This window comes from Phodopus roborovskii, unplaced genomic scaffold (genome assembly GCF_943737965.1).
Source record: "Phodopus roborovskii unplaced genomic scaffold, PHOROB, whole genome shotgun sequence".
Lineage (NCBI taxonomy): Eukaryota > Metazoa > Chordata > Mammalia > Rodentia > Cricetidae > Phodopus > Phodopus roborovskii.
The window spans coordinates 34,966,588-34,990,510 of record NW_026126410.1 but is presented as its reverse complement, the minus strand read 5'-3'; the positions used below and the strand labels follow the sequence as shown (position 1 = coordinate 34,990,510).

Sequence of the window (23,923 nt, the reverse complement as noted above, 5' to 3'; positions counted from 1 at the left end):
GAAGGAGGAAGGGATGACTGACAGGGACACCTTCACACCGCTGTACAGCGGGCACTGCACACTCGTGAGTTTGTGGAGAGTGCTGGCATTCTCTGATGTCCCTTGGTCTTGTCTGCAGCAGTATCTTTCCTGTCTGTGATGACCTAGGAACTCAGAGGAAGCAAGGCTCCTTTCTGTGACAGAGATGAAGTTAGCAGGAAAAAGCAAACCACAGGCTGAGGACCCTGACGGCTTTCTGCACTCACAGTTGAGATTTATGTCCCCGTAGGGAAGAGGCAGGAGTGGCGAGTGCAGGGGGTGATGAGTGTATCGCAGGATCGGGTTCCTCTTGTAAATCTGCTCCACCACATCGGAGTTCAGGCAGTTCTCCTGGAAAGCGAAGCCGTCATTTAATGAAAGCAAGAGGCAGACTGCTGGAGGCTCACACTCAGCAAATCCACCCATGCTTCCCACACTGGAACATCTCCCAGTTATGGGAAACCTAGTGTTGACCATTTCCAGGCAAAGTGAATCCAACCTGCATTTGGACAAAGACCACAAGAATACCTTGCACAACTCAGTCTCTGTTTCAAGTGTATGTTCCCCCAGGTTTATAAAACTCCCCATCCCTGGAGATTATACACACAATTACTCAAAAATATTAATCTTCATGATTTACCATCAAGCATCAATCTTCAACTGTAATTCATCTTAAGAACATTTTGATAGGCTTTATATATTTATTTACTTATTTATTTATTATGTGTTGGTTCTTAAGACAGGATCCAATCTAGGCTAGCCTGGAACTCATGACAATCCTCCTGCCTCGGCCTTGCTATTGTTGGGGTTAAGGCCATGCATCACCATAGTCTGGCTTTAATTATTTTTGGTACTGTATTTTCTTTTAAAGACTTTCATTTTAGTTACGTGTAGGCCTGTGGAGGCCAGACAAGGGCATAACATCCCTGGGAACCAGAGTTGGAGGTGGCGGTGAACTAACCAACATGGGTGCTGGGAGTGGAAACTCACTCCACCACGGCTTAGCACTGTTTAAGCACTCCACCCTGCCAGCCCTGTGCTGTGCTCCTTCTTCCCTTGAAAATGACACACCATGCTCACAGGAGACGTCCTGCTCCGGCCTCTCTGCCCTGAATTTAAGAGGTTTTCTCACAGAATTACATTGGGTGTTGATGCTCTTCACATGCTACCCTGGGATGTGAAGGCAGCCACGTCACTAAATAAACAGTAGGGCTAGGGACAGGCACTGAATCATTCTTGCACAGTAATTTCATTTCCAGTAGGAAATCTTTTGAACAACACTCCATTGCAGGCTGGGGGAAAAAAAAAATCAATGATTTAAATTTTCTAGTTAATTAGGGTAACTTGTCTCATTTCTTAAGAAGTGTTGTTTTATATATGGAAAATTCTATTTGTTCTTTGAATGCCTGAATTTGCAACTATTAGAGAATAAATAATATGTGACACAGCTTTGATGAGAATGTGTGGCTGACATGTCAAAACACACACACACACACACACACACACACTCTCAAAGGAATCTTCAAAAATATTTCTAAGGCTGCAAATGAGATTATTTGCATCTAGGGCCCTAGGCCTTTATGACACTTGGGTGTATTAGTGAGTAATGGATTTGCTGTAATTTGGTCTCAAGCTTCTGGAAGATATGTCTTGTTGAAACCAGGACGCCACTTGACCTGGGCAGGAAATTACAACTATGGATATATTAGACCTTCTCCAGCTCCACCAGAGTCCATACCATGAGCATAGTTTGTGGTTGCTGATTAATCATTAGTTCTTTCAAACAACATACATTTACTGAACAACTAGAAGCTTATAAGCAGAGAACAGCAATTAATGAGGTCTCTGAGATTTGTTGTTTCTGGCTGTTGGGAGGCAGCTGACCGGGAATCCCACGTGTTCTAGATCAACCTAGGCTCTCTGTTCTTTTTCAGGTAGTGGGAGTTGAACCCAGGGCACTGTACCACTGAGCCATGTCTCCAGCCCTCCACTCTGGGCTCTTTGTGAATCTACTTTTGTGACCTAGAAATGAGCAGTGAGAAATGAATTAGTGTTGCTCCTAGGAGGTCCCCAAATGGTGCTGAGGTGACCCTTGGAAGGTATGGGTGGTCTCTAACCCAGTTCACACACAACTTCTGTCTATATAGAGAGCACTAAATTCTAACACCTCTACAGAGACAAAACATTTGTAATGTAAAATTTCACTTGGGCTCTCAACTGAAAAAGATGGAAGTTACTAGGGAAAACTGAGCCGGTGAAACCTTTTCGGCCAAGGAAGACTACTGGAGGAGCTCTGGGGCTTCTCATCTCACCTTGATATCTTGGATCAGCTGCTGGGTGGGCGTGTCAATTGGAGCCTTGGTGTCTGTCACAGTTTGAATGGCACTGGACCACCTAGTGGCTTCATTGAGTAGTTTGGTGTAGAGTCGGTAGCAGTGTTTGCGCCCATACACAGTGACATTCCAGTAGCCTGCAGGGAAACACAGCACACACATCACCTTCACTCTGAGACCAAGGCTTACGCCCCAAGGCTTGTGCTAGAGCCCTGGCCGGCAACAGGAGAAGGGAAGTCTAAGTCTTAATCAGTGAATTAGCTCAGTAAACACTGGAGTTCTACACGTGCTGTGTCTGCCACTAGGTGGTCAGCGACAAGCAGAAAGCAAGTGTCCCAGGCACTGTGGAAGTCTGTAGCCAAGGTGAGACAGATATTAAGACACGAAGTCCAGAATTAAATCCTCTAACAAAAGCAGTCTCCCTCAAAGAAAGAGTGGGTGCAGGGTACTGCTCACCCTGACATTCCTTCCACTTCCGGCTTCGCTTCCCCTCTCCCAGCCCCTCCCTCCCCTCAGCAGCTGCTAGAGACTGCACGCTCAGACAAGATGTGTGCCAGTCACCCACATCCGGCACTTTAGAAAGCCCCAAATCACAACCAGAGACAGAAATCAAGAGAGGCAATCTTCCAGAAACTCTTACAGTAGCACAAGTTAGGGGGAAACCCGAACCAAACCTGCCTACCTGTGCAGCTGCTTCTCATGCACTAGGCTAAAATCCAATGGCTCTGAAGGTCCAAAAAAAGTTTTTTTTTTTTTTTGTTTTTTTGTTTTTTTGTTTTTACCCAGACTCTTTCTGCTTCCCCCAAAACCAAACCATGTTTGCTATAGCTTCAATCACAAAGCATTTATAACCAAATGCAGCCAGCTTTAGGACACAGAGCAAAAATGGAATTTCTTTTGGGGTGGAGGGAGCCAAAATACACACTAGGCAGAAATTCCATCCCTTCACTGGAGCAAGCCCTGGCCTCCTGAGATTTGTCACCCAGTGTTCTGATCCTGGCTGTGTGTGGCCTCAGGTACCTGTCTCCTTGAAGATCTTCTCGTCTGGGGGCACAACGGAGCATAGGCTGTTGAGGACCAGGGTGCCCAGTTTCAGGGCGTTCTTCTCCGAGCTCTTGTAGTAATCCAGGGAATTGTGGGTCAGGACGAACCACCGTTTCTTCAGTTTCAGTGAGGACATCTTCGGACTGTTCTTCATTTCTTTGTGAAGCCACCCTGGAAGGGAAGGTTCAAGTGACAGTCAGAAAACTCTCAAGAGGGGCTGGAGGTAAAGGGCAGTAGAGGAGTGCTTTTGGGACACACTCGAGGCCAGGGCACCCAATCCTAGCACTGAACAAACAAATGTGAGGCAAAACCCTAAGTGTGGAGCCATCATTTCCATCTGTAATGGGCTGCAGTTTTACCTACTGGCTAGAGAATGGCCATAATCACTGATTTTCTTTTCATACTCTTCACACCAAGTAACTTGGAGAAGCTGTTTACACAGGAGACGGGTTGTGTCACACAGCGTTTGCTGTGTGAGCGTGCAAGCCTGGGCACAGTGGCCCGCACCTGTTATCCTAAATAGGACTCCCTGGACCTGACCGGCCATCTAGTTAGTCCAGCTGCATCGACGGTTTAGTGAGAGACCCTGACTTAGGAGGGCAGAGGAATAGGGCCGGCAGTCACCTCTCACGATGAACTCCTGGCCCTCCACCCTGGTGTCGCCCTTGGATCTCTGCAGCAGTGCTATCCAGTGGTGCATTTCCTCTGGCGTGTCCGCGTTGCAGTGCAGAACCCGGTTGGCCGTGATGATCACGAATGAGTTGGGTCTGGGTGAGGAGACAGGGTGAGAGACAAGCGGAGCATCTAGTGTGGGCACCACCTCTGTCAGCACCGAAGCTTCACAACCTTTCCCCTGGCACAGGGGTCCCTGGCAGACACTGGGATGCTATTTATATTTCACACTAAGGCAAGCATTGCTCAGATTCTGTGCCATTTATGCCATGCGTCATTAACCTTCAAACTTGGATCGACACACTCATCCAAAGAAGTCCTGACAGGGAAAACAGCTCTTCCCCTGGACTTTCCAGAAGAAACTAGTCCCAGGAAGGCAAAATAAGATGACCACGGGGAGTCTTTTTTTTTTTTTTTTAATGCATCTCCAAAACCAGTTTCTTCCTGCCTCTGGATATAGCCTTGGATATTTCTGTGGGTCGAGAATGAAATACCAGACAGAGGTAATGGAGGAGGATTATCGGCTAGGTGTCAGTGGAACATCTTATGCCCTCAATTATCCCTGGTACAAAAAGCAACTTGGGCCCATGTTTTCAAAGCCACTCAACAAGGGCTCATCTCCCAGACAGGGATAAAGTGATAATGGAAACTAACTTTGTCCCTCAACTCCTGTCTGTCAGTGCTCAAAACCTCTCAGAGGACTGTGCACGCACCGATCCCTTCACAGCTGCTGATGCTACTGACTGAATTCTTTCTGTGAGCTTTCAAAGTGCTGTAGTGAAACACTACCAGAGTTGAAGGAAAAAAGCTTAGCCAGACTGCCTGCCTGAGGCCAGAGGTCCCTTAAAAAGCGTAGCTGAGCTGAGTAGTAGGGATGTACGCCTTGATCTCAGCACTTGGGAGGCAGAGGCAACTGGATCTCTGAGAGTTCAAGGCCAGCTTGGTCTACAGAGTAAGTTCCAAGACAGGGAAGGATTCTTGAAAATAATCAAACCAAATCAAAATAAAACAAACAAATACAATCCCCAAACTGTAGTTGGGAAGGAAGAAAGGTGAGAAAAATAGAATAGCAGAATGTTAAGTTTTCAGTCTGGGCCATCCCATGTGTTTGAAAGATAATGGCCCCCCAAATGGCATCGGTGAAGTAGGTGTGGGCTTATTGGAGGAAATGTGCCACCGTGAAGGTGCTGAAGCCACCCCGATATCTCAGACCACTTCCTGTTGCCTCCTAACAACAGTAATGAAATGTTTTCCTTTAAAAGAGTTGCTGTGCTCATGGTGTCTCTTCACAGTAATAAGAGACATAAGACACCCTGCCAGGCTTGCTGGGACAGTGGGTTTGTAAATGGCAAGAAGCTGGCTTAGTTAGGCAGAACCTGAGCAAACACTAAGAACCTGAGCTTTGGTGTTTGACAGCATGGGTGTAAACACTTCTACGATAGGCATAAAGTAGTGTAGGCTGACTTCCGGAGACAAGAGATCTCCATCTCCCAAGGACTCAGAGTAGGTAATGAGGACCCCAGAGCTCTCGCTGTGCCCTGCAGACACTATTATTATTTGTTACTATTATCTTATAAGTTTTAACACACTCATATTTACTTTCTGGCTATCTTAACATGGCTCATGGCTGAAGTCAGTTTTAATTCTGACTCTGGCCCTAGAACAACCGAGTCTGCCAAGGATCAAAACAAGAATTTACAAGCAGCAACAGCAGACAGGCCGTCAACCAAGTGAACCTGAAGGTGGTTTGCCTTGAAGGTCAAAACGGGGAAAGGAGAAATGTCAGGGACAAGGCTGGTGGTTGGATTGCACAAACATACCATCAAGGTCATTATTAATTTTTAGAGACTCCATACGCTGAAGTACCATTTTCCTAAGTAGCCATTTTCTTGCTGTAAGAATTTAAGAGCATTAGGAATGGTGGTCCTAGAACTTGGGAGGCTGAGTCAAGAGGACTGTTCCAAACTTGACTCCAGCCTAAGCTAACATAGTCAATCCCCATCTCAGAAAAACATGAAGCTATCCCAAGCAGATTTTTTCACACAAACACCACCCTCAGCCTGTGCTGCAGCTGCATTTGAAAATGGACTGTCAACATCTGGCTTCTCATTACCTTAGCAACCGAAAGCCACTTTCTGGAAGATTTTGGGTGAGGTGGTTGCTAAGGTTTCACACATAGCCTAGCAAAGGGGGCAGTGGCATGGCCACCTGTGGGGACTCACAGGTGTTCTGTGGCTTTCTCCTGTGTATGTATGTATTGGAGCTTACCTATCAGGGCTGTCTGAGGCACACACGGAATCAATCATCCCCACATCCAGTGTGCCCTGGAAAGGAACAAAAAGGAGATGGCGAGGGAGGTATCAGCGCTGAATGACATCACTCCTAAAAAGACTACATCATCAGTCAGTCAGTCCCTCTTGTTCTTAAACTATTTTTACTCAGTACTACCTGTTAACTTTTCAATAGTGTAAATTCAATAGCAACCCTCTGCTAAATTTAACAATTATTCTGCAAAGAAACCTTGGATTTAGCGTTTTCTGGGTTCACTGGCTGAGAGGGTATGGCACTCTGGTAGGGAAGCAGAATTAAGTTCCCAGCACCCACAGTGGGTGGCTGACAATCTCCTAGAACTGTAGCTCTAGGGGGAATCTGATGCCCTCTTCTGTCCTCCAAGGGCAACTGCAAGACACATGCACAAACACATTTTTTTAAAACGATATTATAAAAAACTCTGCATAGCTTAAAAAAAAAAACACAAAACAAACAAAAAAACCCACATCCTTCCTTAATTTTCTTTAAATCTCATATAAAATGTTTAAAAATTAAAGTTTCTTTTAAGAAAATGTAACGTTTCCTCATGAGGAAACAAAACTTTATTTTTAAAAAGGATGTTTGTATGACTTCCTGTGTGTCCAGAATACAGACAAAAACTATTACTCGAAATTCATTTCATTCTTTAAAATATAAGCTTCCAGGTGCTTTTGTAACATCATGAAAAATGTGATTTGTTTTTTAAGATTTGAGGTGGAAGTTGTGAAATGTAGCAGAACTCCCCTATAATCTGTTTCCCCCCCCATGCAACATTTTAAAGAGAATTTAAGATTTTTAATAGTCCTGTTTTTCTCCTGAGTTATTATCCTTTTACTTACAAAGATTATCTAGACATATCCAGCCCCACATTTGCCTAGCCTGACTTCTTTCCCATTACCACCTCTGGACAATCCGCCTACCCCTAGACAGTGTCCACCAATCACAGCACTCTGGGGTCTTGCCAGTTCTGGAAACCCTCCTACACTAACCATAGCATTCTAGGATTTGCCAGGCAGGTCTGGACACCCCAGCCCTGTTCACTCACTCACCACGGCATTCTGGGGGTTCGCTTGTTCATCATGCATCTCTCTGATCTCCTGGTCTGTGGACGAGTGAACCTGGCTTAGCACGCTGAACCACTGGCTGTGGAGAGAGAGGGCAATGGTCAAGAGTGGCCAAGCTCAGAGGGACAAAACAATGCTTTTCCGTGTCTGCTGCCCACAAGAGCTCTCCTCTGAGCAGCTTTCCTTGCAGTCTGCCTGTTTCTCACCGGCAAGGTGCACTATCAAAAGCAAAGTTAGCAGGGTGTGTCCTCACATCAAGTCCCCTCCCCTACCAGACCTCAGACATCACCTATGTTCATGTCCCGAGGACACCTATCAAAGGAAAAGAAGTCAGCAATGGAGGATAAACTGCCTCAGACCAAGTGCTCAACATCTGTTCTTCTACTTGGGTACAATGGGCCAGGATGTCTGTCCAAGCGAATAAAACCACAAGGGAGGTGGAAATCGAAGCAGGCAGCTAAGTCAAAAGCAGAAAATTATTCATCAAAAGTCTTCCATCTTCATTTCAACTGGGTTTTCTCACGTCCAGCCTTATAATAGCCAGGAAGACTGCGAAAAGCATGTCCATTTCAGAAAAGCTCAAGCAGAACCAAAATCCTGCTAGAACCAAGAACCAAAGATATACAGAAGGAAAATAGCCAGCATGGTACTCCGAAAACACAGCATGGGAAGGAGAAACCAAGACACCCTTCTCCTCGTAAGCCTATTCCTATGTCCCGATAAACACATACTACTACTACTAAGTAGGGCACAGAAGAAAGACTTGTATGCAATGGAACATTTAAGTGGAAAAAAAAAATAACATCCCCACATAAGGCTAGTCATATAAATTATTTACAGCAAAAACTAAAACCTTCTCCCTAAAATTCCTGAAGAAACTGTTTGAAAACAAAGCAAAGGAAGAGCTTCTCATGTGACCTTGCAGTCATAGCTCTTTAACTTCAAAAAAAAAAATTCCTGAAGCAAACTCTGTGGCATATGTAATTCAACATGTATACTATATATGAATCACATACACACACACACATAACACAAAGTACAAAATTGCTGTGCTTTTAATTTCTATTGACACTCTTACAATTTACAAATTTTCTTATGAATGATGTAAAACTTTAAATCTATACAGAGATTTTTTTTTTTTTTTTTAATGTGTTCCATTGGTCAAGGGTAGGAAGGCTTTGACGAAAGCATTCCAATGTTAAATTTAGCAGGTTTGTTCTGGCACAAATCAGAGAGAGCAGCTGCCAGATGCCTGGCCTGTAATTCGGCTGAGGACTTGTGGGCAGTCCCTGGACCACAGGGAGCCCACATGCGGTCTCTAGCAGTCCTACACACAGTGTTAGGGCTGTAATTTCAGGTCTGCTTGTTTTTCCAGTTTGTGCTATGATTTATGAATGCAGCCAGGGCTTCAGTTTGTTCCCCTGGAAAGAAATTACTTTCTGGTGTCTGTCCCCTTCATGTTGCTGCCTTGGTGTTGTATCAACTTAAAAACACACTCAAAGGGCAGGCAGGAGGTAATGAGTGATGGGTGTGAGAACCCAACAGAAAGCTCTGATGAGGAGAAGCCCCTTGCTGTCATAGATTATCACCCAAAACTGCTCAGAGCTGACAACAGCCACCTCCACCAGAATCCTAGAGTCCCACAAAGGCCCCAAAATGTGTCCTAGACACTGCATGACCATGTGATTGATGCGTCTCACTGAAGAGCAGATGTCACTTTTCCCTAGCTCTGTCTCCTCCCTATGCTCAGTATACCAGGCAACAGCCAGAGACTTAAACACTCAGAAACACATGCTGGGGGCGGGGGCAATGTGTCCATTCAACAGAACTGAGCTTGTATTCTGTTACAGTTTATGTTTGCCTTTCTCTGCACAGTATAAATAGTGATATCCGCCCCACAGGACTGACTGAGAAGCAAATGGGTCAATACTGCCCACAATACGGTTATGTTAGTTAATAGCCTGTCCACTCACTCCTTCAAGGTAGTCTTTTCAAGTTCTCTGCATGTCACAGCATCATCACCACTCACTAAGTAGACCATGGGTGGCTAAGGTAACTAACTGCTCTTTAGTCTTTGGACAAACTCGTTACTCCTGGAGCTCAGAAACACCCAAAGGGAGGGCTGTCTGTCAGTGTTGTCTTTACCAGATTCTAGCAGCAATGAAATCGAGTTTCTGTCTGGCTTGCTGGCATCTGAAGCTGGAAAAACCTCAAACATCTTGGACACATCTGCTAGGGCAAGATTCCCTAAGAGACAGGACATACAGGGACAGGACATACATCTCCTATACCTCTTTAACTTGGATAGAAAACCCAACTAGAAAAGCAAAACCGCTTTAAAGACAATAGGACAAACGGTGTTTGCATGGGGCTCAAGCCTGAACTCAGGAGAGGGCATAGCTAGGAGAAAGCCCATCCTGCAGACCTCACCTGGCATCTTCAGGGGATTCTGCGATGAGATGGAAAGTCCTGTCAGCCATAATGATGTCGATCCCATTCTCTTTGCTTGTGTTGTCTATGATCTCCCTGCAAGACACAAAAGCGGCAAATGGGAATCAAGAATGTAGAACTCTTAGGTATAACCAAGAAAGGGAATTTTACAAAATGAATGCAAAGTTTTGCTTTGGAAATTAAATACCCCCCCATATTCATGAGAGCTTTTTTTCTGAGACTAAGGGGGTACCTAAGACTACAGAGGGTAGTAAACCTCTGTATTGTTGAGTGTCCCTGGCAAAGAACACATGAGTTCAAGTGTTTTTTTTTTTTTTTTTTTAATTTTATTTTGGTTTGATTTGGTTTTTCAAGACAGGGTTTCCCTGTAGCTATGGAGTCTGCCCTGGAAGTCACTCTGTAGACCAGGCTGGCTTCAAACTCACAGAAGTCCACCTGCCTCTGCTTCCCTCTGCCTCCTGAATGCTGGGAATAAAGGCATGAAAACAAGGCCCAATGAATAGCGCACATTGTCACCAGCCCTTTTTTTTAGCGACCTCTAGGGGGAGCTAGACTCTTCTGTTCTCTTAATGGGTCTTCAATGGGATTAGGGATACGGGGGAGGGTGGGGGGTGTTTCTCTGAAGTCTCCTTGCAGGAATCTCTTGCAGAGGACACTCAATGACTGACACCCAATGTCTGAAGGCTGAAAAGCCTTCCTCTGGTCTCCATCTCTGATCTATAATAAGAGGACACCTCAAAGGCAGCCTAGTCCCCTGTGAGCTCTTTCCCTGGCTGACCCTCAAGCTGTGGCTTGTGGATGCCACTCACAAGCTCCTGTACTGGATAGGTGATCCAAGTTGGTATTTACAGGCAGGGCTCTGAAGAAGGGAAGCTAGGCGGTTCCATCATTTCAGAACAGGTTAAGGTTCATGGGGAGGGGAATTGTTTCCTTTTGTTTTCACTAGACCGCCTCTGCCTTTATAGCCTCTGACTTTATAGAGAGAGGTCTCAGATGCATGCTATGTGGTACATTCCTTGCTCCCCTCTGAGAGCATGCATTTTACCAGTTTGCCAAATATTTGTGGTTTCCTGATTTTAAGCAGTATGGGTACAGGTTATTCCCAAACAATTAAACATTTTTTTTTTTTTTTTTTATGCTTAGTACCTAGTTAAATGAGAAAAACAGCTGCCCCAAGCCCCACCAATTTTCTAAAAATGCTAAATGTTAACAGTAATAGTTCCTGGACAGTTCAAAGTCTTGGTTCTCAACACGATTATTGGCAAGAAAGAGGGCTGTGTGGGATCAAACCCCAATTGTTCTCCCCCTACCATGGGAATCACAGGTAGGGAGGTTAGTGCACACATCCCAGACAGAAGATAGATGATTCATTTCAAAACACACCTGTCAATCAGCTCGCCATTTAGCTGTTGGATGACAGAGTGGGAAGAAATAGAAGGGGCAAGCTGACCCACAAGGGGGGGGGGCTCTCAACTGGTTACCTCACATTCACGCCTTCATTTTTTCCCAGTTTATGAAAACAGGTAGATAGGATCTTACCATATAGGTCAGGCTGCCCCCAAACTCTCCAGTAGCCCAGGCTGGCCTCAAATTCTCTTTTCCTACCTAGTAACCTGCCCAGACAAGCTGAGTTTAGAGGTGAGCACTATACTGGCTTTATTCAAGCCAACTTTCTCTGCACACACATCATTACATTCCCAGTGCGTGCATGTCTAAGGGTCTACCTCCTGAGTAAAAACCCACATCTGAGTGTAATTGCAACCCCTCCCCCCCCAAAAAAAATTACTCTTGTTTCCCAGTTCTTTCACAATTTAACCACTAAAGTGCATTGTTAAGATGGTGGGAGTACCTATGCTAGTCTACTCCTGCACGGAACTCATGGGTTCAAGCACAAGGACCTAGGTTCAAGCCCCAGAACCCGCTTTAAAACTCTGGGTGTGACAGGAGGGAGTGCACAGTCCAAACCCAATTCTACTAATACACTTGGCAGCTTAGGACCCTCGCCTGCATGTACTATGCACACATACCCATCTCCTTGCAATGCATTCAGCATTGCTGGTAACTCAGAAACCCTACTTGCATCTAGCCACATGCATACCCTCCTCTAAACAATGGAATAAAGGTCTCCTCCCCTTAACTACCATCAAATGTGAACTATTTATAGGCAACCATACTCCGGTTATGGCTGGGTACAAGGGAAAAAGAGCCCTTCAGGCCTGAAGTGATTTGGGGTCCATGTATAGTCAAGCAAACTATGCACTATAAGAGAACATTTAGAGAGAATCCCCTATTTACCTATTGGCCATGCATATGATTAATACCTTATGGAAGGGAACACACATAATGGTTACACAACTAAAATGTCAACCAAACTAGAGACCGCCACATTACACCCCTAAGCACAGCCTATTTTTCCTTTAAATCCCATAAAAGACACCATCATGTGGCCTGATGTCACCTTGACAATGTATTTCTGTGTCTATACTATCGCCTTGCTTTTTAATAGTGTTTCCTTTACCTTGCTGGTTGTTGGTGATGGTGGTGGGATAGGGGAACTAAGTGTGTTGGCACATCTTAGCAGTCTCAGCATTGGGGAGGCGGAGACAGACAGCAGGGTCCCTAGGGCTTGCTGGCCAGCCAGCCTAGCCTACTTGGCAAGCTCTAGTGACAGACTCTATCTCTAAAAGGAAGCCTCTGAGGAATGGCATCCTACCCCGATGTCTAGTTTCCATGTACACATATACCCACGCGTGCACACACACACTCTTTCAAAATTAAAAACATGTGCCCATCTGTATAATCAAGGCGCCAAGCTGCAGGAACATACTTGGCTGTCCGGACTTCCACAGTGCCCTTGAGCCTCTCCTCGCTGTCATTTTCAAAGTACATCAGCTTGGACTGGCGCAGGACAAACCAGCGCCGCTTCCAGTTTCTCCTGGACAGCGTGGAGGAGCCTCCGCCTTTCTTGTGCAGCCAGCCTTGCTTGAGGGCTTCCTGCTTGGAGCGGAACCACAGGAAGGTCTCGTCCTTGAGGACACACCAGCGACGCTTCCAGGAGTTCATTAGGCCACCTGTTGCCCCAGGAAGGGGCAGGGAAGGGTTACAGAATCAATCACACCAAGTGACAAAATCCACAGCCCACTTTGAACCTTGCCTCAGCTGACACGCACTCACAGACCCTTCCAGAATGGAGGAGGGGCTTCTGTTCAGTATACATACAGAAGATGATCCAGCAAGGCTGTGTGTCATCAAAGAATGTTGATCCTCCCTGATATACAAAATGGCTCTGCCTCAGTCAGCTGAAAATCTCCTTCAGCAGCTCACACAGAAATAGTTAAGGCTGACAACTTTTCCGGGAATGACTACAGAGCCATAAGCAAGAAGCTTCTCTACATGTAGAGACCAGTCTCCCCCAAGTGCCTGAGAGAAGTTCATCTTCCCTTACTTGGCACATGTAGGAATAGTCGCTGTCAGTTCTAGAACTAGTGATGAAGTCTCACTTTCCAGAGAATATGAAAATACTGTGTTTGGGGCAAGATACCTTCTCATAGAAAAACATCATCACCTGAAAATAGATCATATACGAAAGGCAAAAGGCTGAGACTATAACCAGCAGGCGGGAGTGTGTGGTGACGTGTCAGACTATAGAGAAAGCGCAGGTGGAATTGGGGTTAGTCTACCTGCCTCCTTTCCTTCCATTTTTCTTTCATGGTCCTGAGGACTAACCCAGGGACTCGTGCATGCTAGGCAAGCTAATATATTCCACTCCATCCTACTCTGTCTGTTAAACTTTGTTTTGAGATAGGGTCTTATTCAGATTTCTAGGCTGTATTCTTGCTTTCAGCCTTCCAAGTAGCTGAAATAACGCTGCACACCACCATACCCGGCGGAAAATGCCTTTTAAACTGAGATAAAATGAGAGGAATACATGCACTGTGTTCAAAGGATGATGTGACCTTGGTATCCAGATTCCCCCACACATAAGTGACTGGCATCTTACTATCCTCACTCAGAAATCTTACAACAGTACGTGGGAGAACATAATCTATTTCTGTGGCTTGCTATAAAACTGTTCATGCTATTTTCTTAACCGTAACCAAAGCAAGGGACACTTAACACGGAGACTTAAAGCCCAAACAACAATGCATTCCTCTCAGGTCAGAAAACAAACCTAACAGGCCTTTTCCTGGAGTGAATGGACAACCGGGAAAGCCCCTCCCCTCACTAAAATACTGAGATACTCTCCCTTAGAAAGTTCTCCACTCAACTGGCTGAGGCTGTTTGTGAAGAAGCCAACCAAGTCAGAGCTGTTTCCCCACAGCAAATCTGCCAAGGATCTCACGATGAAACACTATGATTATTTCGATTTGTGACTTTCATCTTTCAAAACTGCAGCACATGGTTGTTCTGCTGTTGCATTATCTTTAAATGATCAATCTTAGTCAAGTACGTCAACATCAGTCAGTGCAGCAGCCTTCTCTGTAGCTGCTCTTCTATCGAGAAGATGCATATGATTTCAGGGTGACCACTTGGCACCGGATAACCCACAGGGAGGCTCTTCCCTGGAGACGACACCTTCTCCTGTTCTCTCCCTTCATTAGTTTCCTGTAGTTCTCTGTTTAGATTGGGCCCCGTGAGATTTCCCCCTTCTGTGTCTACTGCTGTCAACTCTGCTCAGGTCTTGTGAGGGCAGCCATGTTCTCGAGCTTCCCTGCTTTGTCAGCACTCACTGAGAGCTAAGTGAAGAATTCCCTCCCTAGCACTTGCCTTTCCGAGCAGACATCAGACAAAAGAAAAGCCTTCCCCAAACTAAGCCTGGTAGTAGGACATTTGTGAACATTTTGCAGATATGTGGCTCAATAAAAAAAAAAAAAAAAAAAAAAAAAAAAACGGAAATAACCGAACATGGTCATTAGACTCTTGTTTTAGAAAAGGAAGCAGGCAGGCAGGCAGGCATGCAGACAGACACACGCACACACGAATGCGGGCATACACGTGTGTGTGTGCATGTGTGAGTGGGAAAGTGAAGAAAAAAAGTAGTTGCTGACGGAGAAACCACGAAGAGAAAAAAGGCTTACAGAATCAAGGATGGTACCTACGGTGAGTGTTTCTGCTATCTTGCCCAGGCTCCATGATCTATAGACTCCAACCTCCTCTAGTAACTGTGCTCTCCCTCTACCTATCTATATAAATCTGCCAGCAAATACTGGTGACAACTGAGTGAGGGCCCAGCACCAAACATGATGCAAGTACAACCGTGAGGCCTGAATTAAAACAATTCCTAAATGGCACGTGCCTCAACGTTTTTAATGCCTAACAGATATGTGCAGCACATTTGATATTGAATAGCAACTGGAAGAGATGCCAAAAAGTCTCATCGTGAAGTGGGTGTGGTGAGTAGTCTATGCAGGCTGTGTCTCCAAAGCATTCAACACAATCTGCCAGGCCTTGTGTATGTGGGGTGGGGTTATCATTAGAACGGGTCCCAGTGCCATCCAGCAGGGACCGTGTTCACATTTGCTTGCATGTGAACGACAAAGAGGGGACAGAGGAAAGTTGGGGCTAAAAATGGAGGCTGTTTGCTTGCAAACTCTTTGCCCTAGTAGCCAGAATCAATTCAGGGGAGACAGGCCACATTCCCCACAGCAACAGCAGCCACAATGCCCCACCACCATTTAGTGCTCTTCATCCACCTTATGTGGCACACAATCATCACTGAGGTGAGGGATGTGCTGAACGGCTTTTCACAGCTTTACCCCGACCCAGGCTGTACCTTTCATGTAGAGGAAACTGTGGAAATAGGGCAGTGTGACGCAGCTGTACACAGAGTCTCGCCGGCAGGAGAGCTCATCGTCTGTGTCGAACCGGGAGTCAAAGTCCTCTTCGCTATCTTCAAACTGGACAAAGAGGCAGGGAAGGAGAGGCAGTGGTGAGCAGAGCATGGGAAGCCAGCAGTGGAAACACCCGCTGGTTAGCCTTCGGCACAGCTGGGGAGGAGTATTCCTGATGCAGGACATTGCAGTTACTGAGGCCATCAGAGCAATTTGTAACTACAGAGTACTCAGACATAGGTCCAAGCTGTGAGTGGCCCGATACCCACAACACAAACTGACCACAACCCTTTAAGATGCTCAAGGGCATCGTTTTAATCGGGCCATGCAAGAGTCATTCTTAAGTTGTTGGCCCAGTCTGAGAAAGTAAAGACAGCATTTAACATAACAGAAAAGAAAAAAAACCACACAAAGGCTAAAAAAACAGGACACAAAACCAGTAAAATAAAAAGAATATTTCTCCCTCATCAATCTCATAAGAGATACCCTGTGTAGTATGGACTATCACGGTTATGGTTGGGAAACTTATTCCACATAGGGACTCTAGGGTCAGCTTAGCTACATTTGTCTGTAGAAAAGCCAAGCTGAGCCTTATTTTAAATGCAAGTTTTCTTGTGGATGAAGGTCAGTTCTGGGCTTCGTAATGCCCCCATTGTAACTGGCCTTTGGAAAGAGAAAGGGTTTAAGAATATCTTTAGAACATGATTGACATCTTTAGCGGTCTTAATGCTACTCATATCATGTTGCGACACTGTAGTAGATGGCGGTAGAACACTTCATTCACTCTTAGGGACAAGACAGCAGATACTTACGGAGGACTGTGCCCCTTCTGAGCTGAACCGGTAGGCTCCAGAACTGTTGTAGGTTCCCACGGAATACCTGTAGTCTGGGGACCACTGGCTCCCATAGGAGTTGGAGAAAGTTACGCTGCTGCCAGAGGTGATGGCACCATCCTCGTAATCATCCTGGTCATAGTCATAGTCGCCGTCGGGGGAAGGCAGGTCCCCAGTGTTTTGGGGCATGCAGTAGGTGGACTCCCCGCTGGAGGAGTTGTGTAGGCTGGCAGAGTCCTGCACAGATGCAGCCAGTAGCACCGTACTGTCGGCACTGGGGCTGGTGGGCACTAGCGTGTAGTTCATGTATGGGTCCTCCTCTGAAGAGTCATCGCTGGTCCGGATGCCACTGGTTCGCTGGTCAGAGTGGCCGTGCTCACTGGGGTTGGGCGAGTCCTTGAAGGCGTCATCATCAGCCTCAAAACCCTCGTCCACCTCCTCCTCGGGGTAGGGCTGGCTGAAATTGAAGTTTGGCTTCTCTCCACCAGCAGTCTCTGCAAGTTCATTGAGCTCACCCGAAATCTCACTCCCCACAGACAGGGAGCGTTCGATGTTGCGGACACACTCATCAATCTCATCGAAGTTGAGGGACTCTAGGAACTCCTGGGCTGCGCGACAGGCCTCATCCTCCAGCCTTCGCAGCTCCTCATCCCGCAGCTGCTGCAGCTTCTGCAGGGAGGCCTCGGTCAGGGACAGCTCCTGCCGCTCCTTCATGCGCTGCAGATCCTCGATCTCCTTTTCCAGACGGAGGATCTCCTCCACCTGCTTGTTCTCCCTCTGCTTTTCCAGCTCCTGCGTCAGGTCCGCCTCCCTCTGGGTCTTTTGCGAGTCCTGGAGTTCTTGCTGCCTCCTGGCTTCCTCCTCCTGGACACGGGGAAAGGCGGGGGTTTAGAATAAGCATCTTCCCTGTACTGTGTATATGGCCCCACCTAAGTGACATGGGGCGCAGGCACTCCTATCCCAGGTGCCTCAGGATGTTTGTGTTTGAACATGGGGCTTTCAATCGGGTGATTAAGTTCAAATGATATGAGGTCAATGAGGTAAGCCTGCATCCAATATGAAAGGTGTCCTTAAAAAAGAGAGTGCAAGACATTAACAAGCAAATATACTTCAAGGACCAACCATGGTGTAAGGACACAGTGACGTGGCCACCTGGTCATGGAGAGGCCTCAGGAGAAATGATGCTTTGGAAATGGCACAGAATGTGATGACCTCACCAGGACACTGCCATGGTGTTACCTTGCCACTGAAATCTCATGGACTGTTTAAGCCCTGCACCACTGTGATGGAGGAGAGAGTATACCAGCAACATTTCTCCAGCCCACCCTTCTTCCTTTCCTATTTGGTTTGCCTTCTGAATCCCAGGTTCAAAGCAGGAAGGAAGCACACAGAGGGCCCCAAAAGTACTAGCATTCCTCACCTGCTGGGCACGGAGGAGGTCGGCTTCTCTTTGTGCTCTCTCTCTGAAAACACAAAGGTGAAATCAACAACTTGGAACGTGCTTCTCAATAGGTCTAATTTGGGGGGAGGGGGAGCTGTGCTTGTGTACTAGGCAAGCACTCTACTGCTGAGCGATGTGCTCAGCCCAAAGAAGATCTTTGCACGTTAATTAAAAAGCAGGAAGAGGACGTGGCTCGGTCTGTAATGTACTTGCTATGTACATGCGGTCCTGAGTTCAGGTCCTCTGCACCCAAGCAAAGAGCCAAACGTGGGGGTATCTATTTGCAATTCCAATGTTGGAAAAACAGAAACAAGTGTCACCATTGAGCTTTCTGGTCAGTCAGTCTGCTCAAATAGGTAAGGTCCAGGTTCAGTGATAGCAGATGGCGACTGAGGAAGCTACCCAACTTCAATATCTGGCCTCCACATCCATGCACCTACATGGTGCTTGTTCTCAAACACACACACACACACACACACAGATGGGTGTACATATTCTGTGTATAAAAGAAATATGCACAGAGCTGGGTGTTCTGTGCTGCCAAGAACTATTGCTTCACGGGGAGCCCTCTGGGTCCCCTGGGAACTCCTGACAAGCTGCCTTTTCCCAGTGTCCCTCATGTACCACCCAAGCAGACACGTACCTTTCTTCTTCCTCTCTCTTCTTCTCTTCCTCCTGCCTCTTCCTTTCTTCCTGCTCCTGTTTCTCAGCCAACAGCTGTCGGTAAACCCTGCGAGCCAGCTGTCCTCGGAGTTGTTTCTGGAACACGATGGCTGCCTTTCTCAAATGCAAAAACCTCTTCCTCAAGAGGAAGGCTCTGTAATTCTTCTGTATTGTCACCACACCACAAAGGACCTTTCTATATTGCTTTCTGCAAAAGAGATTGGCCACTCAGCTAATGAGGCTGTGAGCTATTCAAATGAGCTCACGTAAGACAAGACAAAAGGAGAGAGAGGACCCAGATTTGGACCTGTGCTCTCATTATGGAGACTGACAGTCAGAGGCGGAAATTTGTGCCCAAACAAAACAGAAGAAAAACCAAAGAATAATGACCAACAAAAGAAAGTTAGACAGAGGCAAAGACAATCCAGTATACACTGCTCATGTGAAAGCAAAATACTACTACAGTAGGACAGCCCCATGCTTCTGAAAATGGAAGTGTTTTGTGTGGCTGGCAGAGTACACCCGACCAAATAACAGTGAGTCAGAGTTGCCAGCACATGGCTTTTTTTTTGGGTGGGGGGAAGTGGGTCAGGAGACAGGGCTTCTCTGTTCAGTCCTGGTTCCCCTGGAACTAGCTTTGTAGACCAGGCTGGCCTCTAACTCACTGCTTCCCGAGTGCTGGCATTAAAGAGGGGTAGCATATGTATTTAATTTCAGCAGGTGGGCAACAGAGGTAGACATATCTCAGACTCTGAGGCCAACTTGACCTATACCGTGAGTTCCAAGCCAGCCATGGCTCATGATGAGACTTTTATCACAAAATAACAACACAAAATAACTCTGAAAGAAGCAGTATCAAACTAAACTAAAAAAAAAAAAAAAAAAAAAAAAAAAAAAAAAAAAGAAGAAGAAGAAGAAGAAGAAAAAAGAAGCAGTATCACTTTGTAAGCAACCAGAGAAGGGTCTCCAGATGTAGTGATGTAGGTTGGGAATTCTTCATCCCCAAACCTCAAATCTGCAATTTCTTGAATGCTAATATGATGTTCAGAAAATTTCAGTTTCTAGTGCTGGTGAGATGGCTCAATGGTTATGAGCATGGGCTGTTCTTCCAGAGGACCAGCGTTTAATTCCTACCTAGTACCCACACAGCAGCTCACAACCATCTGCAGGTAAGTAGTACAAGGACATACATGTAGGCAATACTCCCAAATATAGAAAATGAAATAGACTTTCAGATTCCCAGGGATAGGGATGTAACTCACTGGCAGAACACATGCTTAGCATGTATGAACAAGTATAGAGGGAGCTCAATATTCCACACTGAAGAAAAAAAATCAGATTCTGGAGTATTCTTTAATTTCTGTCATTCAGTAGAGATCAGGCAGATATTCCAGTACAAAACTCCAGAATCTGAAACACTTGTGAGCCCAAGTGTCTCAGATAAGGGACACACTCGGGTAGCAAGGCCAAAAGACACAACCAAACTCCAGTGGCTTCGGGAGGGTTAGCAGAGCCAGGCATGGGACTTCTAAGTGAGCAGCAGAAACAGGAAGCGACTTTCTACTGTCTGCCCAGCTCAGGCTTACTGCTGCAGCCACTTCTCTGACCACTCCTACAAACCACCCCACAGAGGGTCACAGCCTTTCTATAGCTTCATGCCTCTCCCCTAGGTGTGCGCCTTACCTTGCCAAGTAGCCTAAGATGTGAGCTCGGATCACCATGGCTGCATGGCTAATCTCCTCTTCCCGCCTTTTCTCCAGTTTCTGTTCCAAGGATTCCCGAAGGAAGACCTGCTCAGGAGGGAGGCATGTGTCAGAGGAAAAGAACATGGTTGTAGAAGAAGGCCTCTCAAAGCCAGGGCTGTCTTTTGGGGTGTCTTTCTTTCTACTGTCATGTGTTGCAAACTTCCACGATTAGGGCTTTCTTTCGGGGCCAGTGTGTGTGTGTGTGTGTTTTTTTTTAACCCAGCTCACCTGCCACAGACCAATATACTCTAAAAATGCAATAAGGACTTATGACAAGAAAAACAAAAATACGTAGACAGAAAGCCAAGCCCCACGTCCTGCTGTTATTACTACAGTCAACAGGCATAAAGGCTCGGGTCAAATTGCCAAAGTTCGTCATGTCTCATGTCATTGCGGCTGGTGCACACTGGCTCACAGCCCAACATTTGTCCTAGACTGAATGTAGATGAGAAGAGACACAGACTGACATAGAAAGAGGCAAGACAGAGGGGTGAATCCAGGAAAGTCATAAAATATTACATTTTTTGCAGCCTGGTGGGAACCCATCTTCTCTCCAGGCCTGCTAAGCAATTACCACCAGAGTATCTTGGATTCAAAGGTTTACATGTACAAAAAAAGGTCTGATACCAGGAAGGCAGCTCTGGGCACTGGAGAGATGGCCCAGTGGCCAAGGACACTTGCTGTTTTTCCAGTAGACCTAGTCTGGTTCCGTACCTAGTGGATCACTATTATCTATAGCTCCCAGTCCCAGGGAATCCCACATCTTCTCCTGGCCTTCACAGGAACCTGCACTCACCGTCTCCAGCATCCCAGAGTAGCGCAGCTGGTTTAGCACCCATACATATGCACATAATTAAAAAGAAAATAAATCTTTTTTTTTTTTTTTTCTTTTAAAGGAGGGTGAGGAAGATATTCTGGGATCTGGGAATGTAGTTTAGTGGTCGTGAGCGGCTCGCAGTGAGTGAGGTTCTGAGTTCAATTTTGATGTCCTGTTCCCACCCTGGCAACCCGAGTTATCAGACCAGGTTCAGGAGTGAATAAATTACAGGTCCTTCCAGGCTCATTTTGGTCAGTGGTTTCATTACTCTAATGCTGTTCAAGTTAGCCACATTTACGTAGCATTTTGAAAAGATGAAGACTCCAGGGCTCTCTCTCAGTAAAGGTACCAGCTCTCATCTGGAATAAGGGGTTAAGGACCTCTGCTATAGCAGCATGATAAAATGTGGGTTTTACTTTTCTCCTTCTTGGCTGAGGTTTTGGAAACCCAGAGGGGTTTCACGCTGTCTGTCACAATAGACAATAGCTGCTGTGGCAGCGGGAATGACACACATATGGCATTCACATTAAGAGTTGGAAGGCTTTGGGGTTTCACTTCTGAGGTATTGGAGTTGCCTTGTACATTCACAAAGCAAGGTTCTCATTTAGCCAGCATACCTGATTGCCTGGTATTGTCTGCATGCGCACGTGCGTTCTCTCATTCTTTCTCTCTCTCTCTCTAAGAACCATCAGGATGCTAATAACAACCACTTAGCAGTTTCGGAACACTACGCCTTGTGGGTATCACCAGTCCCCTGGGCAGGTGTGGCAGATGTCACACCTTAGTCACCGTACCTTAGTCTTCCCCAGTTGCCACTCGCTGTTTGAGGCATCGTAGAACTGCAGTAGCACAGTGCACTTCCCTCGGATGTCCTCAGGCAGAGCCAGGTTCCGCATTAGCACCTTATATCTGCAGTAGCGGGTACACGGTGTTACCTTTTGCTATTTGCTCTCTCTGATCCCTTGAAGAGATCCACAGATAGCGAGGGAGGGAGGAAGAATGGGAGAATCCATTTAGCCCCTTCTTGCCTTTTGTAAAAATCCTGAAAGGGTCTTCGGACAGCATATCCTGCTTTTCGAATCCTCACCGTCTCCAGCATCCCAGAGTAGCGCAGCTGGTTTAGCACAACCGCCTGATCGAACTGGTCTGGCATCTAAACCGTGAACAATGGGATAACGTTGGATATAGGTGACACAGCACTAATAAGGCTACCCTTACTGGTGTTTTAGGGAGCATGTGAATACACACAGAGTAATTTAGGACCCACACAAAACCTACAACAGAAAATGAATGCCTGTGGATTTGTCACCTACTTCCCCAGTCCCAGTCACCCTATTTACTGTCCCCCTCATATCTTGTCAATTTAATATCATTGGTAAATATTTTAGCATCACAGTTTAGCATAACTACCATACCATTATTGTATCTTGAAAGATATCAACAATCCCTTAAAATATCAATATCAATATTAATGTTCAAGCATTTGACCAGGTCACAAATACACCGCAACGTTGAATTGTCACTTTAATAACAATTTCCAAAAGACTCCGGTGTCGTGCTCAATGAGGAGCACACATGGACAGAGACTCCACACACACACACACACACACACACACACACACACACACACACACACACACACACACGGCAGGGTAGGGGTGTGAAATGCCAGAGGATAAAAGAGACAAGACTCTAAATTTGATCTAGTCCGATACCCCACTTATTGCAAGTTGCACCAGGAGTGAGCCCAAGGACACAGAGATGAGACAGGAAGCCAAGCCAAGCCCACCTCCTCTGGAGTCTGCTCTCCCATCTGCACAGCGGCCAGCTGGCACTGGCGCTGAAACAATAGTTTTTCAGGGGAAAGCAAAGCGGGTCACTTCCCACTTGCAGCTTTTGGATGGGTGATTCATTCTTCTAATCCAGGCCCCTATTCCCTTTAATTAACTTGTATGCTGTTATTCTATAGAAGTCTATTAAAAGAACCAAAAAAAAAAAAAAAAAAAAAAAAAAAAAAAAACAGCCATACTGTGGAAAAGGCCAAAAAAAAAAAACACAAAGTGGCTTCCTCTCTGGCCCTTAAAAAACACACAATTAGTCATGAACACAACAGAAGTAGGCTTCAAGCCAGGTTATTCTGCAGCTTCAAAAACTAAAATTAAAACAACAGTACACACACACACACACACACACACACACACACACACACACACACAGCCATTGCAAATCCCTCTGATGAACTGCTGCCCTCATCTCTAGCAGGCACACTTCTCTCAAGAATGCCTTACACAAACACTGTGGTCAGGTTGTCTTTACTTAACAGTATTCTAACAGAATGTAGCCAACAAATTAGGGTCAGCAGCCAGAGAACAGTGACTCTGATTTTTAATCTTTGCATTTGAACTCTTCTTACAAAAGTTAAGAAAAGCACCAGGCCATAAAAACCAAATCAGTGGTGGCACACCTTAGGCTGTACCTCTCCCTGACTTGAAGAACGGGATGGTGAGGGTAAAGTAGCTGCTCTGGGAGTTTTTGGCTATGCTGCTTCAAGCTTTATAGATTTACAAACAAAACCGGAGCGGTAATGATCTATACACAAGAGTAGTAGAGAGTGAAATACAGAGTGAACTATTTATAAATAAAGTTATAAGGCATCTTCAGTTTTGTTAATGAATTCACTGGGAGTGGAGAAACTTTTAAC

General features: G+C 45.9%; 1 protein-coding gene across 1 annotated transcript in view; it reads right to left on the bottom strand.

The window, feature by feature from the left end:
- The window catches only part of Myo10 (myosin X), a 188,060-nt gene that overhangs the window by 10,539 nt on the left and 153,598 nt on the right, over positions 1–23,923 (bottom strand). Inside the window, exons 20-34 of the mRNA XM_051182585.1 lie at positions 22,251–22,375; positions 22,017–22,131; positions 20,344–20,450; positions 18,641–18,868; positions 17,977–18,019; positions 16,536–17,420; positions 15,666–15,789; positions 12,720–12,963; positions 9,872–9,967; positions 7,427–7,520; positions 6,336–6,391; positions 4,020–4,162; positions 3,372–3,566; positions 2,331–2,488; positions 246–369 (exon numbers count right to left, since the gene is read on the bottom strand). Of these exons, the coding sequence (XP_051038542.1) occupies positions 246–369; positions 2,331–2,488; positions 3,372–3,566; positions 4,020–4,162; positions 6,336–6,391; positions 7,427–7,520; positions 9,872–9,967; positions 12,720–12,963; positions 15,666–15,789; positions 16,536–17,420; positions 17,977–18,019; positions 18,641–18,868; positions 20,344–20,450; positions 22,017–22,131; positions 22,251–22,375 (2,737 nt within the window). The remainder of the gene's footprint in view (positions 1–245; positions 370–2,330; positions 2,489–3,371; positions 3,567–4,019; positions 4,163–6,335; positions 6,392–7,426; positions 7,521–9,871; positions 9,968–12,719; positions 12,964–15,665; positions 15,790–16,535; positions 17,421–17,976; positions 18,020–18,640; positions 18,869–20,343; positions 20,451–22,016; positions 22,132–22,250; positions 22,376–23,923) is intronic.